The sequence below is a fragment of the Perognathus longimembris genome, chromosome 2 (assembly GCF_023159225.1).
Source record: "Perognathus longimembris pacificus isolate PPM17 chromosome 2, ASM2315922v1, whole genome shotgun sequence".
Lineage (NCBI taxonomy): Eukaryota > Metazoa > Chordata > Mammalia > Rodentia > Heteromyidae > Perognathus > Perognathus longimembris.
The window spans coordinates 6,040,981-6,057,778 of record NC_063162.1 but is presented as its reverse complement, the minus strand read 5'-3'; the positions used below and the strand labels follow the sequence as shown (position 1 = coordinate 6,057,778).

General features: G+C 63.7%; 1 protein-coding gene across 1 annotated transcript in view; it reads left to right on the top strand.

Annotated features, from left to right (window-relative positions):
* Positions 1-16,798, top strand: part of LOC125345963 (phospholysine phosphohistidine inorganic pyrophosphate phosphatase) — a 53,335-nt gene that overhangs the window by 20,128 nt on the left and 16,409 nt on the right. The window contains exon 6 of the mRNA XM_048338067.1: positions 4,592-4,683. Coding sequence (XP_048194024.1) covers positions 4,592-4,683 — 92 coding nt within the window. The remainder of the gene's footprint in view (positions 1-4,591; positions 4,684-16,798) is intronic.

Below are 16,798 nucleotides of genomic sequence, written 5' to 3'. Positions count from 1 at the left end.
CCCAGGGCGGCCGCGCGCCCCGCGGCACTGGCGTCCCGGCCTCCGCAGACACCGGGGTCCCGGCCCCCCTCACGGCGCGGGCACCGGGCTCTGCCCAGACGCAGGCATCGCCTCATGGCACGGAGCCCCAGATCCTGCTCTCTAGGTGGCAGCTCTTCCTCCTGGGCCAGGTGGAGGGACCGTGGACCGTTCCATCTCCCGGGACCCCACAGCCTGCGGGACCAGGCGCGCACCCGGCTCTGGGGTTGATGCTGTGGCTATTGATGGCTTCGGGCAGCGACTCTGAAAGGGACCGGCGCCCAAGGACACGCGAGGCACAGTGCCGAGGTGCAGGCCACCCCGCGCTGGCCCCCACCGGGGAACAGCTGTGTGAAGTTCAGCGTACACACACACACACACACCCCACATTTGCTCTCAGTGTCCCCCCAACACTTCATCCTCAGAAATATCCCACTTCTGCCACCGCCGAGGCCTTGCCATTGGCTCCGCTACTTACTTTTGTTCTTTTGTGCCTGTTCTCAGAGGGGTCTTGAACCCAGGGCCTGGGTGCTGCCCCTTAGCTCATTTGCTCACGGCTGGTGCTCTACCACTTGACACATACTTCTCCTTCCAACGTCTTGCTGGTTAATTAGAGATTTCAATGAGGGTCTCATGGACTTGACTGCCTGCAATCCTCAGCTCTCGGCCTCCTTAGCAGCTAGGATAACAGGCGTGAGCTGCTGGTGCCTGGCCCGTGTTTCTTTTTTTCAAATTGACTTCCTTTTTTACATGATAAGAGTACGTACAAAGGACCTGTGGCTCCTTACTACGTAATTCTGTGTGATGTAACGACGTGAAGACACGTCGTGAAAACCGGAAGGGAGTCGAGGCTCAGTGCTGTACAGCAGGTACCTTGGGGCTGCTGTAACCCGGTCATCGCCCCCCGCCTTTCTCCCAGGCCCTCTGACCCTGAACGTCTCCGACACGGGCCCCTCCGGCTCTGCCTGAACGCGAGGGTCGGGGCCGATGGCAGGAAAGCTGCGTGAGCGGCGACAGTGCCTCGCTGGCCCTGTCCTTGGGGTTTCCCTCCGCGCCTCCGGGTTCCTCAAGTGGCATTGGCAAGGGCCGCCCGCGGCCACACGCGGGGCCAGCCTGGGGTTTTAGGACTCACCGCAGGGCCTAGGCTGGTGACAGGTGGGTGGCCGGCCCCCGTGGTGTCCCCCCCGGGGAGTAGCCCCACAGCCTGGCGGACTGACCCCTCCCGTCCTCGGGATCCAGACTCAAAGGCTCTCTCACTCCAGAAGCCTCCCGGCGGGGCCTCGCAGGCCCCTGCGCTTTGTCCTGGGTGTGTTGTGCTCCCCGGTTAGCGTCCGTCCCCAGCGTTCCCTCTGAGTCCCTCAGGGCACTCCGAGCAACTAACTCTGAGCCCCACTGCCTGGTCCAGCAGCGCGGCCCACCCAGGTTCGGAACCAAGGTGCCCCGTACCGGTCGTGGAGTTTCCCCCGTCTCCAGGTGGCTCGCAGGGGCCCTCCCTCCACAGAACATCGCACACTTAGTTTTCCTTTTTCTTTAAAAAAAAAAAAAGGTCAGTTCTGGGATTTGAACTCAAGTGTCCCTATTTATTTTTTTGCCCCAGGCTGGCGCTCCACCACTTGAGCCACAAGTCCGCTTCAGGGATTCTTGCTTGCTAAATGGAGCACTTTACTGCTCAGGCTGGCTTTGAACCCAGATCCTTAGATCTTCTAAGTAGCTAGGATTGCAGGCATGAGCCACCAGTGCCCGGCTTATTTTAATGTTTGATTATTTTTAAAAATTAAGGTTTTTATTTCTTTTAAAATATATTAGCTCTCTGGCTTATTTTAATTTTTATTATCTTTATAAATATATTAGCTGGACACTGGTGGCTCACGCCTGTCACCCTAGCTGCTGAGGAGGCTGAGATCTGAGGATCATGGTTTGAAGCCAGCCCAGGCAGGAAAGTCCCCATGAGACTCTTCAATTAGCCACTCAGAAACTGGAAGTGGCACCCAGGCTCAAAGTAGCAGAGTGCTAACCTTGAGCAAAAGAGCTCAGGGACAGTGCCAGGCCCTGAGTTCAAGCCCCACAACCAACAAAAGTAAATTAATTAATTTTTCTTTCTTTTAGAATGCTGAGCTCTCTAGTCTAGGCCCCAGTCACACCCATTTTGCAGATTAAAGTGGAGCTTGCCCACGGTCCCGTAGCTGGCACCCAGCAGACCTGGGATTCCAGCCTGGCTGTCCTAGCCAGTGTGAAACAAGGCTCCGTCCATCCGCCCTGCCCTCCCCGCTGAGGACAGGCAGAGGCAGAGCCCGAACCCACGGCCTGCGGGCAGCCCAGCTTCCTGGGCTGTGAAGAGGTCCCGCCATCGTGCTCTGCTCTTGGTGTGGGTGTGGTTGTTCACTGTTGACCCTGCCCGGCATTTGACTCCAGCAAGGCCTGGGAGACCTGGGGTAGTCAGGAGGCTGGCCTGGCCCCGCCCCCTCTTCCCGGCCCCGCCCCTGGGTGTTGAAAGCAGATGTCTCTGAGCAGTCCTTCCACTAGCACCGTCTTCTAGAAATGCTGCAGTGTTTACTGGTAGCTCATGCCTGTAATCCTATGAATCCTAGCTACTCAGGAGTCTGAGACCCGAGGACTGCGGTTTGAAGCCAGACCTGGTGGGAGAGTGTTTGACTTATTTCCACTAAACTACCAAAAAATAATCCCCAAGTTCAGACCCCAGTACAGCAGACACAAAAGGCCAGCAACATGAATTTATATTGGGAAGCTTGAGTCAATTTAATCACTAATATTAATTGGGCAAAAAGAGACCCACAAATGCCTAAGTGCCGGCATCACAGAAACGGCCCGCCGTAGTCCCTGCCTCCATGGGGTGGTGGGCGGGGAGGCACGTGCGGACAGGTGGGGCCACCTGAGCTGAGTCGGGAGAGGGGGGTAAGCACCCCACTTCCTCCTGTGCACACAGCTCTCCAACCAGCAGCCTGCTGGGCTTGCCCGGAAGGCTTTCCTTCACGCGTCTGCTCTTCCTTTCTGTTTCTTTGAAAACCCTCTCAGTAACTAGCGCCCTGGCTTCTCGTTTGCACTGAAACTTCGCTACAAAGATCCCGCGCGGAGGATCAAATACATGATCGCTTCCGCAATAAAGATGAGCCCTCAAGCCCCAGACCTAAGGAAGATCATCCGCATACCAGACCTTTACTCTCTCAAAAACCTGAGGCTGGAAATCAGAGCCCAGGGTATCGGCAAATGCCGCTTCCAGTTGGGGAGCAATTCCCACTTACCGGCCAGTCTTACAAAGCGGTCGTTGTAAGGACGAATGTGGGGGCTGGGGATATGGCCTAGTGGCAAGAGCACTTGCCTCGTATACATGAGGCCCTGGGTTCCATTCCCCAGCACCGCATATACAGAAAATGACCAGAAGTGGCGCTGTGGCTCAAGTGGCAGAGTGCTAGCCTTGAGCAAAAGGAAGCCAGGGACAGTGCTCAGGCCCTGAGTCCAAGCTCCAGGACTGGCAAATGAATAAATGAAAGGACGAATCTGGGGGCGCAGCACGTAGGAAGGAGACGGAGGCAGGAGGCTCCCCGAGTTCCAGGCCGGCCAAGGCGAGATTCCAGGGTGGTCCTTACCTGAGTTCATTGTCTGTGACTGTCACTGGCTCCCACAATTCGCTCCTTCCCTGTGGAGCCCGTGACCCGACCTCCCGTTACGAGCTTCTCCTAAAAGTACCCCCCCCCGCCCCGCCTGCCCAGCGTCCAGCACGAGCCCCCCGGGAGCACACTTGGGGAGCACACGCCCCGGCCACGGCAGCTGCCCTCCGCTGGGTCCCCTCGGGGCCCTGCCTCGGTGCCTGTGGGGGTCACCTGCGGCACCCCTCCTCTAACGGGGACCACAGCCCCACCGCCTCTGGCCGCTCTTGTGGCTTCCCTTGGCCTTTTTTTAGTGCCAGTCCTGGGGCTTGAATTCAGGGCCTCAGACTCTCACGTGGCTTGGGTTTTTCGCTCAAGGCTGGCTCTCTACCACCTGAACCCCAGCTCGACTTGCGGCTTTTTGCTGACTGATCAGTCGGGTCTGCGTGACCCTCGGCTCTCAGCCTCCCGAGCCACCAGCGTCCCGTCCCGTCTCCGCCGCCTCCCCGGAGGCTCTGCCTCCAAACGCGGTGACACGCGGGGCGGAAGCTCGTCTCGGGCAGCAGTGTCTGCCCAGGGGCGCCACTTCCGGGTTCTCGATGGTTGATTGGAGATGGGAGTCTCACAGACGTTCCCGTCCAGGCTGTCTTCGAACTGCGGTCCTCAGACCTCAGCCCCCCGAGCGGTTAGGGCGACGGGCGTAAGCCACCAGGGCCCCGCGGTCGGCAGCCCTTCTACTATTGAAAGCCAAAACCTTCCGCGCCACGGGGCTGGAGAGATCGATCTAGTCCCCGGCGGGCTGCGGGCCGGCGGGAGGTCCGTTCAAGGCGGGTGGACGGTCCATCCACCCGGTGACGGTATCACCTCGCTTCATTTGCACAATGGTGGTTGTTACGCCCGAGAGGATGAAGGCGCGGGGAGTCACACTGCGCCGCCCTCGCCTCCGGGCGTGTGTCCCTCCCGGACAGGCCGTCATGATCGGGGACGACATCGTGGGCGACGTCGGCGGCGCGCAGCGGTGCGGGATGCGGGCCCTGCAGGTGCGGACCGGGAAGTTCAGGTCAGTGCCACGCCGGTGCCCTTCCCTGCCCCCCCCCAGCTCCCCGGGGTGACCTCCAGCCCGCTCGGCCCCGTTCCCTGAGCCCCCCCCCGGGGCTCCGCTTCCCTCCCGGGCGAGCGTCGTGGGAACGCACCCCGCGTGCTGTAGCTGCCCCGCGACTGTCGCCCAGTCCTGGACAGCCGTGGTAAGGCAGAGTGCGCGTGTGTGTGCGCGCGTGCGCGCGCGTGCGCGTGTGTACCCACGCTCTGGGCGCGAGGTGCAGAGGTAAAGGCTCTCTCCCAGGTGCTGCCCACCCGAGGCGGGGCGGGCCGAGCTGGTCCCCGCTCCAGGCGGTGTCAGGGCCTTGGCCTCCGGGGAGGCAGAGGCGACGGAGGGCGCCCGGCCCACCCCTCGTGCTTTGCCTCTGCTGCCCCTCATCCACGCGGAGCGGGGGGACTTAGGAACCGCAGGCGGCGACCGCCCAGGCCTCGGGAAGAGCGTGCGACCGGCGGCTGGGCGCCCCGGGTCCGAGCGGGCCACCCCGCCCCGTGCCGGCTGCGCCGTGAACACGCGGAGTTGCCCCGTGCCGACCAGGCTCGGCTCACCCCGCCCTCGACAGCGTCGTCCACGCCAGCGTGGTCTTGCTTGTTCTAGAAAGACTCGGCTGTGGCCGTGCAGGGAACGCGCAGTGCCGGCGAGGCTGGAGAGATTCGGTAGCAACGTGGGTACCCCGGGGGGCCAGGTTCGCCGAGGGGCAGACTCAGAGTCCGGGGGAGGCCGACTAGGCCCTGGTCTCTCCTGGACAAGGGTGAGGGAGGAAAGCGACGCTCCCGGGCACCCCCCCACCCCCAGGGCAGCGACACCGCCTCCGAAAACAGTCCTGGGGCTCAGCAGAAGCTGAAGCTGACAGCCCCTATGTGGGGCGCAAGGCCGCCTCGGGTCTGTTGCTGTCTTTCCTGGTGAAATATGTCCTCACTTGGGGTCTTTGTGACCCCCCGAGCCGGGCAGCCCTGTGCGGGGTGCATCTGCCTTGCTGCAGGCGGAAGCCCGGGGCTGCCCAGTCTAGGTACCGACTCGCCATTTTAAAACCACCAATGGAGCAAGGACACAGCCCCGTCGTGGTGGAGCCCGCCTGCTGTCCACAGCGCCCTGGCGTGACCCAGCGCCGCACACGCACATCCAAGGGGGTTGAAGCCGCGTCCACGGGTGGTTTACCCTTGGAGAGAGAGCTCCACCCACAGTTTGCCAGATCCTTCCAGAATGCCTTCTTGGAATAGATAGACCCGCTGTGTACCTGTGCGTGTGTGTACGTGTGTGCGTGTTACATTTTTCTTGCACAGTGTTTCATAGCACGGCCATACAGCATGACCACTGGCACGCCGCTGGAAGCACCGGGCACACAACCAGTGCTCAGCTAGCGGCCAGGGTGGGGTGATCATGCACGCAACAGGTGGCAGGTGGGGTGCCTGTCTGGCTCCCAGGAACTGTCACCTTGCTCTGGCTCGAGATCCGTGCAGGCGGATGTAGGGATCTACATCCTCGCTCAGCCTGCAGACGGAGGGACAGAAGGAGGGAGCGAGCCACGCCCAAGGAGGCCGTGTGTGTACGTAGAGCGGGCGTCACAGGGCGGGAGAACAAGCTGCCGGTGACCACAGAGGGCTTGACACGCAGCTGGAACATGCTGGAAGGATGAGCGAAAGCAGACCGCTTCCAGAGGCCGAGTGAGGAACCGGGCTGTCGCCCGGCTCGGTAGCGGCTTTCTGTACCGTCTGCGAGGTGGAAACGTTAGCTTGTCCGTGAGTGGAGCTGTCTGCAATCCTCTCGCCTCTGTGGCTGCTCTGGTGCTGCCCTCGCACGCGCTTCCCCCTTCTCCCTGCAGGTGGCGCCCTCGGCGCACAGAAGCCCGGAAGGGGCCTGCCCGGTGCAGGCCGCGGGCCAGAGGGGCCCCGTGCTGGTCCAGCCTGGCGGTGCTGGGGGCTGGCTCGGGTTGGGGAAGTTCTGCACGGTGCCCCCTGTGATGTGCGGCTGGCCAGAGCTACCACTGTGAGCTACGGCTCCACTTCGGGTTTTCTGGTTCATCGGAGAATAAGAGTCTCTCACACTTTCCTGCCCAGGCCGGCTTTGAACTGTGATCCTCAGATCCCAGGCTCCCGAGTAGCTGGGATGACAGGCGGCAGCCCCAGCTCCTCGGACCCTGGGTTGATAGTCCAGCCCCGCCAGGTGTGGCGTTCCTGACTGGCGGGTGAGGGCCTGGCGTGCTTCCCACCTGCTCAGCACGTGCATTCCGTCAGACACGGTGCCCAAGGCCAGCTAGTGGGGATCCCTGTGACCCCAGAGCCTGCGGACCCTTGGGCTCCCCTGCTCTTTCAGGTTTGAGGGCCCGCCCCAGAGCCAGGCTGCCTCCCAGGCGGGCCCCACGGCCGCGGCTTTCCTCCGCTGGCAACACACTGCCCCGTGGCCAGGTAGGTCACCGGCCGATCTGCCAGTCCAGCCTTGGGTCGGGGCCAGGCCTCCCCCTCCTGGGCATAGAGCAGGAAGGGGCGCATCGCCCCTGCGGGAGAGCCCCCCCCCCCACCCCCCCGTGGGGTAGAAGCCATCACCGGCATGGCCCAGACCTTTTCTTCCTCTTTTTGTTAATGCTTGGACTCAGGCTTCGCTTTGGTGTTCAAGGCTGGTACTGGAGCACTTGGTGGTTAATTGGAGATAAGAAGTCTTAGGACTCTTCCTGCCTGGGCTGGCTTCAGCTCACAGTCCTCAGATCTCAGCCTCCTGAGTCGCTAGGGTTACAGGTGTGTGTTCAGTGGATTCTCGTGTGTGCGTGTGTGCGCGTGTACGCATTTAGAAAGATAGCCATCAGCATAAGCCATCCCGTAACACTTTGTCGTTTGCCATTGTCAGTACTCAAGTCCTCTGCTCCCCCAGCGCTAGTCCACTTTGTGTCACGCTCTCATTAAACTCCTATTTTTTTATTGTAGCAAAATTGTATAGCGTTAAGATTAGCCATTAAAATTATGATGTCAATAAAATCTGAATATGTAGCTTAATGAATAATAAAACAGATGCCTCCAATTAAGAAGCAGGATACTGGGCTGGGGATATGGCCTAGTGGCAAGAGTGCTTGCCTCGCATACATGAAGCCCAGGGTTCGATTCCCCAGCACCACATATACAGAAAATGGCCAGAAGTGGCGCTGTGACTCTAGTGGTAGAGTGCTAACTTTGAGCAAAAAGAAGCCAGGGACAGTGCTCAGGCCCTGAGTCCAAGCCCCAGGACTGGCAAAAAAAAAAAAAAGGCAGGACACTGGCGGCCCCCAGAAGACCCCGGTCTGTGGCCAGCCCCTTGAGCCCTCGTGGGATCATAGCTCGGGACCCGCCATTGCCCGGTGCTTCGTGGTCTTGAGGGCCAGCGTTGTCTGCGGCAGCTCCCCCTCCTGCGGCTGCGCTTATTCCCTCCCTCCCTCCCTCCCTCCCTCCCTCCCTCCCTCCCTCCCTCCCTCCCTCCCTCCCTTCTTCCCTCCCTCCCTCCATCCCTCCCTCCCTCCCTCCCTTCTTCCCTCCCTCCCTCCCTCCCTCTTTCTTTCTCTTTGATGCTATGAGGGTTTGAACTCAGGGCTTTGGACTCGCTTGGCCTGCTAGTTTGGGCCGATATTCCCCCACGTGAACCATACCTCCAGCCTCGCCTTTTGCCAGTTACTTAGGAGATGGAGTGTCATGGACGTTTCTGCCAGGGCTGGCGTCGGGCCACGCTCCCCCGTACCGCTGCCTGCTGAGTAGCTAGGACTACAGGGGTGCGCCACGGTGCCGGGCCTGCCGCTCTCGTCCGCTCTTCTCACCGTCCGTCCCAGGGAGGCTCAGGGGCCGCCGTCGGGGCGCAGGAGCCGTCTCCCCCAGCCGTCCACCGCCCGCCCCTGCCCGGCACCCCGAGCCCCCCCCCCCCCCGAGCGAGCCAGGCCTCCCCGGGGCTCGCAGCAGGGCCCCCAAGCCCTCCCCCCACCCCCCGCCTCGGCCCCCGGCATGCGGAGGGCCCCCTGAGCGCAGCTTCCGCAGCGCTGGGCTTCCACCAGGCCCGGCTCCGGGGTCTCCGACCCCCGGCGGGCTCCGCAGCGGGTCATTTCACCCCATGTCCCCCCTCCGAGGGCCCCCGGGCGGTAGCAGGCGGCCGTGTCTGCGGGCAAGATGGGGCACTCGGGCTGGGCGGCGGGGCCTGGAATGTTCTCTGCCCCCACGTGAACCCCGGCCGCTGGGCTCCACGGGATTCCCCTCTCCCCAGCCCTCCCTCCCTCCCTCCCTCCCTCCCTCCCTCCCTCCCTCCCTCCCTCCCTCCCTCCCTCGCGGCTGGGCCGTGGCTGGGAACGTGGCAGGGGCCGCCTCCGGGAGCTGCCATGACTGCTTCTCTTTTCCCGCATGGAATAGACTCGAGTGGGGACTGGAAGTTTCTAGAGCGTGGGGAGAAGGCTCCATCACACACTGGAAGCCACGGGGCTGTGCGTGGTGCACCCCTGTGGGGGGGGTGGAGACTGAAGGAGGGGGACACACAAGGAAACTGAGGCCCAAAGGTAGAAGAGTTCTCATCCACGGTCACCCACTTGGCCGGTGACAGAGCTGCTGGGACACGGTCGGGACCCCAAGTCTCACGTGTGTGTGCGTGTGTGTGCGCGCGCACGCGCGTCATCGTCATAATCCTGCCACAGTTCACCCCGCCAGCCAATCAGAGGGCAGGAATGCTCACCTGCACACCAGGGCTTGAACTCGGGACCGAGTGCCGTCCCTGAGCGGTTCCGCTGGAGCCACAGCTCCCCGGCGGGCTTCTTTGGTAGTCATTGGGGGTGGGGGCCTCGCCGGTTTGCCCGCCCGCCCCGGCCCCCCAGTAGCCGGTTTCCCGGCGGCCAGCTCGGCCTCCACCGCTCAGGCTGGGGTGCCAGAGGCAGCTTCCGGCAAGAAGTGTCCCCGCGAGGTCTGCAGGGGTCACCGGAGCCGCGGCGGGGCCCCCTGTCCCCGCCACAGACATCCCCTGAGCACCCCCAGAGGCCAGGCCCGCCGGGTGCAGCAGGGGGCGTCACACAACGCAGAGACGGACAGGGCCCCGCCAGGGCCTTCGGCTTCTGCCTGCCACGCCGGGAAGGACCTCACTGAGCCCCGGGGGAACCGCGCCCACCGCCATGCGCCCCAAATACAATGGGCTGCCCGGGCAGGCGCCACCCCCAGCCCCGGGCCCGGGGGCCTCCTGCCGGGGAGCCCCTCCCCCCAGAGGCTGGGGCCGAGCCTCGGGGCGCGTGACAGCCCCGGCCCTGTGTCCCACTGAAAGGTGGGGACCAGTCCCAAGTCCCACAGGGAACCGTGAGTCACCTCCCACTGGCAGACGTAGCAGAGGGGCCCCGGCAGGCAAGGACGCAGGGGCTGGGGGGCTGCGGCCGACGGGCGCCATCCCACCCGGCTGCCACCTGCTCTTCCCATCGTGGTGGGAAGCTGGAGCACGGCTGCAGGGGCGGGAGCACGGCTGCAGGGGCGGGAGCACGGCTGCAGGGGCAGGAGCACGGCTGCAGGGGCGGGGAGCACGGCTGCAGGGGCGGGGAGCACGGCTGCAGGGGCGGGAGCATGGCTCCGGGGGAAGAGCACGGCTGCAGGGGCGGGGAGCACCACTGCAGGGGCGGGGAGCACGGCTGCAGGGGGGGAGCACGGCTGCAGGGGCAGGAGCACGGCTGGGAGCACGGCTGCAGGGGCGGGGAGCACCGCTGCAGGGGCGGGGAGCACCACTGCAGGGGCGGGGAGCACGGCTCCAGGGGCGGGGAGCACGGCTGCAGGGGCAGGAGCACGGCTGGGAGCACGGCTGCAGGGGCGGGGAGCACGGCTGCAGGGGGGGAGCACAGCTGCAGGGGCGGGAGCACGGCTCCAGGGGCGGGGAGCACGGCTGCAGGGGCGGGGAGCACAGATCCAGGGGCGGGGAGCACGGCTGCAGGGGCGGGGAGCACGGCTGCAGAGGGGGAGCACAGCTGCAGGGGTGGGGAGCACGGCTGCAGGGGCGGGGAGCACGGCTGCAGGGGGGAGCACGGCTGCAGGGGTGGGGAGCACGGCTGCAGGGGGGGAGCACGGCTCCAGGGGCGGGGAGCACGGCTGCAGGGGCGGGGAGCACGGCTGCAGGGGGGGAGCACGGCTCCAGGGGCGGGGAGCACGGCTGCAGGGGCGGGGAGCACCACTGCAGGGGCGGGGAGCACGGCTCCAGGGGCGGGGAGCACGGCTGCAGGGGCGGGGAGCACAGCTCCGGCTGTGAGGAGCACCGGCGGCCGTTGGTGAGAGCTCCAGAGTGGGGGAGACCCAAGTATCCTGGGCGGCCCCGCGTAGGGCCTGGGTGTCTCCTCCGGTGCCGTGACTCCCGGTGACACTGCTGTGGGAACAAGCGCTGGGTCCCCGGGTGCGTCAGACAGGGGGCCCCCCCGCAAAGCAAAGCAGCTCAGAAACAGACGCCGGCCCAGCCCTCGCTCGCTGAGCACAGCCCCTGCCATGGGGCGCCCCGCCCGGCCCGCCGCGCCCCCGGCCCCTCTGGGGGGGTCACCGCAGGAGCTCGGGGCTCGGGGCTCTGGGCAGGAAGAAGTGGCGTCAGCCGCACCGCCGGGGCTACGCGAGGACGTGGCTTCGTTTTGGCTCTCCCCTCCTCACCCCCCCTCACCCCAGTGCCCCTGTGGGGCGAGTGGACCGTAGCCCCGGGGGGCCCGCCGTTGGCGGTGAGGCCGGGGTGAGGCGATCCCGGAGGCTGACTCGGCCTCACCTTGCAGAAGGACCCAGACTGCCAGGACGTGACCCGGGAGGGCGGCTCAAGACCCCCCCCCGCCCGGCGGGGCCATCTGAGGGCACCTCCTGATATGGGGGGGGGGGAGGAGTGCTGGGCAGGGGTCTCCTCTGCCTGGGGTCTCCAGCCCACCCTCCTCTTCCCCTGCGGCCCCCCGCTCACACCGCCAGAGGGTGCTGTGGCCCGGGCCGGGGGCAGCGGCTGGCCAGGCAGGGCGAGCCCAGAGCGCCCACCGCCTCCCCCCAGCGCCTGCTGGTTCGCATCTCCCCTGGTCTTGACTCAGGAGAAAACCCCGGCGTGCGGGCGGCCCGTCCTGCGGGGCTGAGGTGCCCCTGCCTTCCAGGGTCCCAGAGCCGCGGGGGGGGGGGGGCTCAAGCACCTGTCCTGCTCTGTCCCCCAGGGAACTGAAGGCAATGGCGAGACTTCCCGGCCCCGGGCCCTCCTGCCTGGAGAGCAGCTCTGTTGTCTCCCCTGAGTTCCTGGAAAGTGTCCTCGGTTGGGCGGGGGGAGGGGGGGGTTCAGGAAGCACGGATGCGCCCCGTTACAGATGGGGGGGCCAGGGCAGCAGGCCCGCGGTGGGAGGGGGCCTTGGCACTGGCCCCCCCCCCGGCCCCTCCTGCCGCCTCCTCCCCCCCTCCAGCTCCAGCCGCACTGCACAGCCAAATGAGCTCGGGCTTGCCCTTTGGCTTGTTCCAGAATGTTCCACCCAGGGGCCTTGTGGCTCCCGGGGAAACGGTGTCTGGGGGCCGGCAGGAGGCAGGCGGTGTGGAGAAGGCAGTCCCTGCGCAGCCCTGGCAGGACGGGGCCGGGAGAGGAAGGGGTTAACGGCTCGGCCGCCTCCAGCCAAGAGGAAGCGGCAGGGTTTCCATGCGAAATCGTTTAAAATCAACCCCGGCCCAGACCCAGCTCACCGGGGCCAGATGGAAGCGCCCGAGTGCGGGCGGGGCCCGAGAGAGCCCCCACCCCACCCCACCCCACCCCTGCCGTCTCCCACCGCCCCCCCCCAGGCCTGGGCAGCGGTGAGCAGCCGGACACCACCCCTACTCCGCCTCCCAAAGCAGCGGCTCCCCGAGGGCTTGAGAGAATGGGGGTGCCACTCTGGAAGGGACCTCTAGGGGCCAGAAGCCAGGTGGGCCCCGGTGGGCAGGAGCCCTTTGAGAAGCTGCACCCCTGAAGAAGAGACCCCAGCCCAGGCGTGGGGGCTCCGCGTTGGCAGGGCCTGGGGCTGCTACGGGAGGTGGCGGGGGAGGGGCAGTGCCCTGTGGGGGAGGGACAGTGCCCTGTGGGGGAGGGACAGCGCCCGCTAGGCGGGGGAGGGGCAGCGCCCTGTGGGGGAGGGGCGGTGGGGGAGGGACAGCGCCCGCTAGGCGGGGGAGGGGCAGTGCCCTGTGGGGGAGGGGCGGTGGGGAGGGACAGCGCCCGCTAGGCGGGGGAGGGGCAGTGCCCTGTGGGGGAGGGGCGGTGGGGGAGGGATAGTGCCCGCTAGGCGGGGGCGGGGCAGTGCCCAGCGGGGGGCCGGCGCCCGGATTGTGCCGCGGTCCAGGTGGCTTGGAGTTCCTGGTCTTTCTAGTGATCACATAGCCGTCTTTCTAGAAGAATCTGCGTCTTACGGCGTGCTCTTCTGTACAGTCGTGAGGTGACCGCAGCGCCTCTGGGGTTTGAGCAGTGCATCGGCCCGGAGTCCCCGCCACGCCAGAGCGCCCGCTCGCAGCACCTGCTCTGATGAGCCAGACTCAGTTTCCCTGCCTGCACCTGGCCTCCTGGCTTCCGTGGAAGGTGCCGGGGCCACACTGCCTTGAGGCGTCCTGGCGTCCTGGGCGCCCGGCCAGACGCCGAGTGCGGGGGGCTCTGTGCTGCCGCCCCGGGGCTGACGGCTCCAGACGGCAGCGGCAGCGTCAGGGAGGGCTTGGAGCACGGGCAGCACGCCGTACGCCCAGTCCCGAGCCAACTGTGCAGCACGGAGGGGCTCTGCCGGCCCCCCGAAGGCCGTGCGGGACCCCTCGTCCTCACTGCCCCGCCCAGAGCCTCCTGTCTACACCATCATCCGGAAGCTTCCTGACGCCTTCCCCAGCCCCGCCAAGAGATGGCATCTAAAGAGAAGGCCGTGGGGACCCCCTCCCCCCCAGCCTCGGGGCAGGCCCAGGGGGAGCTGCCCCCCAGCCCAGGGGCAGGCCCAGGGCTGGAGGCGGGGCGTGGACTTCTCAGGATGTGAGGGTGCTGGGCTCCTCTGCACGGAAGTCCCCCCGGCTCTGCCGAGGCCACGCTGTTCTGGTTCCCTGGCTCCTGGCACCCCCATTCCTCTTGGAGCTCCCAAGCCTTCCTGGGAGCCTTCTGGCCCCCTGGAGATGCCCTGTGCCAGGGGTTCCGGCCGCTTGTCCCGAGCGCTCGCTGGATCCCATGGATGGAGGCCCCCACCCCTGCCTGTGCCCTGCCCGGAGGGCAGCTGCCTGTGGCAACGTCGGTGTCGCCAGCTCCAAGCCCTGGGGAGGGTCTCCGCGCTTCCCTCTGCCCATCGGACTTGTTATCCAGCTCAGCTCCCCGGCTCCCCCTGGTGGCCGGGCGGGGCAGAGGCGGGGCCGCAAGGGACGGGGTGAAGGTCTCTAAAAGCTGACGGGATGGAACTTATTTCTAGCTGGCCTCGTGGGACCCTTTTTGCCTTAGTTATGTTTTTGAAAAGGGCCCCTCATGTTTGCCCGAGCCAGCCTGGACTCCGCGCCTCGTTTTTACATGGTCCGTGTAACTGGGATGACACGCGTGCAGCCTCCATTGGTTGATAGGGAGTCTTTTGACCGTTCTTGCCTGCCCTGGCCTCGCGTTTCAGTCCTTCGTGTCCTAACTAGGATTATAGGTGTGACCTGCCATACCTGATCCTCTTTGTCAGGTGTTTTAAGATAAGAGAATCGCTGTACCATCACATCAACCTCATCTTTAAAAATTAATGCGCAGTTTTCTTTTTGACGATAAGCTGCCAGCACTATTGAGCTCTTGCTCCCATTCCGACGCGTTGCCTCATTGGACCCTGATGCGGAAACGTTGTTACCCCCCCTGTAGATGAGATCACGCCCCTCTCACACAAAGGCCACCTCTCTGAGGGGACAGGGTCACTACTGAAACTGAAACGCAGGCAGTCCGCTCATGTTCACTCTTGAAAGCTCAGGAAAGCTCCAGTACCAGCAGCAGGGCTTGAACTCAGGGCCTGGGCTCTGTTCCTGAGCTTTTTTAATTCAAGGATAATGCTGTATCACTTGAGCCACAGCTCCACTTCCAGCTTTTTGTGGTGAATTGGAGAGAAGAGTCTCACAGACTTTCCTGCCCAGGCTGGCTTCAAACCACAATGCTCAGACCTCAGCTTCCTGAGTAGCTAGGATTACGGGCTCCTGGCTCTTTTTTTGCAGCTCTTTGTTTTGTTTTTGGCCAGTCCTGGGCCGTCAACTCAGGGCCTGAGCACTGTCCCTGGCTTCTTCTTGCTCAAGGCTAGCACTCTGCCACTTGAGCCACAGCGCCACTTCTGGCCATTTTCTGTATATGTGGTGCTGAGGAATCGAACCCAGGGCCTCATGTATACGAGGCAAGCACTCTTGCCACTAGGCCATATTCCCAGCCCCCTTTTGCAGCTCTTGATCATTGCAAACAGGACCACAGAGAACATTCTGGCAGCATGAATTCTACTTATTTGTGATCTCTGCACTGTAGCAAATGCCCACATGGGAACTGCGGAATCAAAGTGTGGGCAGCGTCCTCAGGTTTGGGAAATTCTGCAGCATTCCCGGGCCCCCAAACCTCAAGGCTTTCACCTGCCCAAGCACAAAGGATGATCCTGTTTATTCACCAACAACGGACATGGGGAGTGGCTTTGTTATTTTGAAAACAAGGCTTCATGGAGTCGGGGGGGGGGGGGGGCATCTTTTTTTTTTCTTCCTGGTTCCTGGGCTTGAACTCTGGGCCTGGGCTCTGTCCCTGAGCTCTTCAGCTCAAGGCTACTTCTCCACCACTTTGAGCTTCAGCACCACTTCTTGTGTTCTGGTAGTTCACTGGAGATAAGGCTCATGGACTTTCCTGCCCAGGCTGGCTTTGAACCGTGATCCTCAGATCTCAGCCTCCTGAGCAGCTAGGATTACAGGCGTGAGCCACCAGCACCCAGCTAAAAAAGGCATCTTCTTCGATTGCCAGTGAGACTGGATTTTGTCACCTTTTTTTTTTTCCTTCTGTAAATTGCGTATTCGTTTCCTTCCTCAATCTTTATTGTATGGAAATCAACGGCAGCCAGCAGAATCTGCGGCTGGCTTATTTTCTGGAGAAGATGCCTCTTTTCTGTGCCTGTAGCATGCTGGTCGGGGAACCCACACTGTAATTAGACGTAGCTAGTCAAAGCGGCGCGGTCCCCTCCACCTTTTGGCACTGAGACTGGGATGTCCTCCAGCTTCGGGACGCCCCCCCCCTACCTTGCTGGGCTGTAAAATGGGGTGCTGCTGTGCCCCCAATGCAGGAAGTATCCCACTGAGCTTGGCCAGTGTGACCACCGGCTCCCACGCCACACCCAGGAGCTTGGGAGCAGACCAGGAAAACCTTCACCGGCGCTGGTTGAAACCCCGGGGAGGGTGCTAGGGAAGAAGTGATCAGGCACTCCCATCTCTCAACCTTTTGGTTAGACGTACGAGGACTGAAGGCCAGAAGTAAAAAAAAAAGTTATAAATGAAGATTAGACTCACTGGGCAGCTGTAATCCAGGCTATTTAGGAGGCTGAGATCTGAGGGTCCTGACTCAAAGTCAGCCAGGGCAGAAAAGTTCATGAAACTTTTATCCCCAATTAACCAGCCAAAAGCCAGACGTGGAGGTGAGGCGTATCGGCCTTGACCACAAAAGCCAGAAGAGAACTTGAAGCCCTGAGTTCAAGTCCTGGTACCGGCACACACTAGGGGCCTTGAGAGCCCAGTGGGCCTTGGTGTTCCGGACACACATTTCTGAACCAACGGGCCTGACCAGCCCCTGCCTCAGAGAGAGGCAGTTGGGGGGGGGCTGCGTGGACTCGGCTCCTCACCCCAGGCTGCGGGGCGGAGGGGCCTGGAGAGCAGGGGCATCTCACTGCTGCTGGCGTCCGCTGAGGGGCTGGACTGGAGCTCGCTGAGCTCATCCCGGACTCTGGAAGCCTCCGTCTCCGGTGCCCCCTGACTGTGCCAGGGCCTCTGGGTGGCCTCTGGGGTAGCCGCCTCCCCAGAGCACCCGGTCCCCACCCTTGCTGAACTGTGGGTCCCAGGCACCCAGGGTCCTAGCCAGAGGCCTGACCAACTTCCCCAGAAGTGCCCTGAAAGGGCACTTTCTAAAGGTAATGGCTGTATACGCTGAGTTTTCTCCC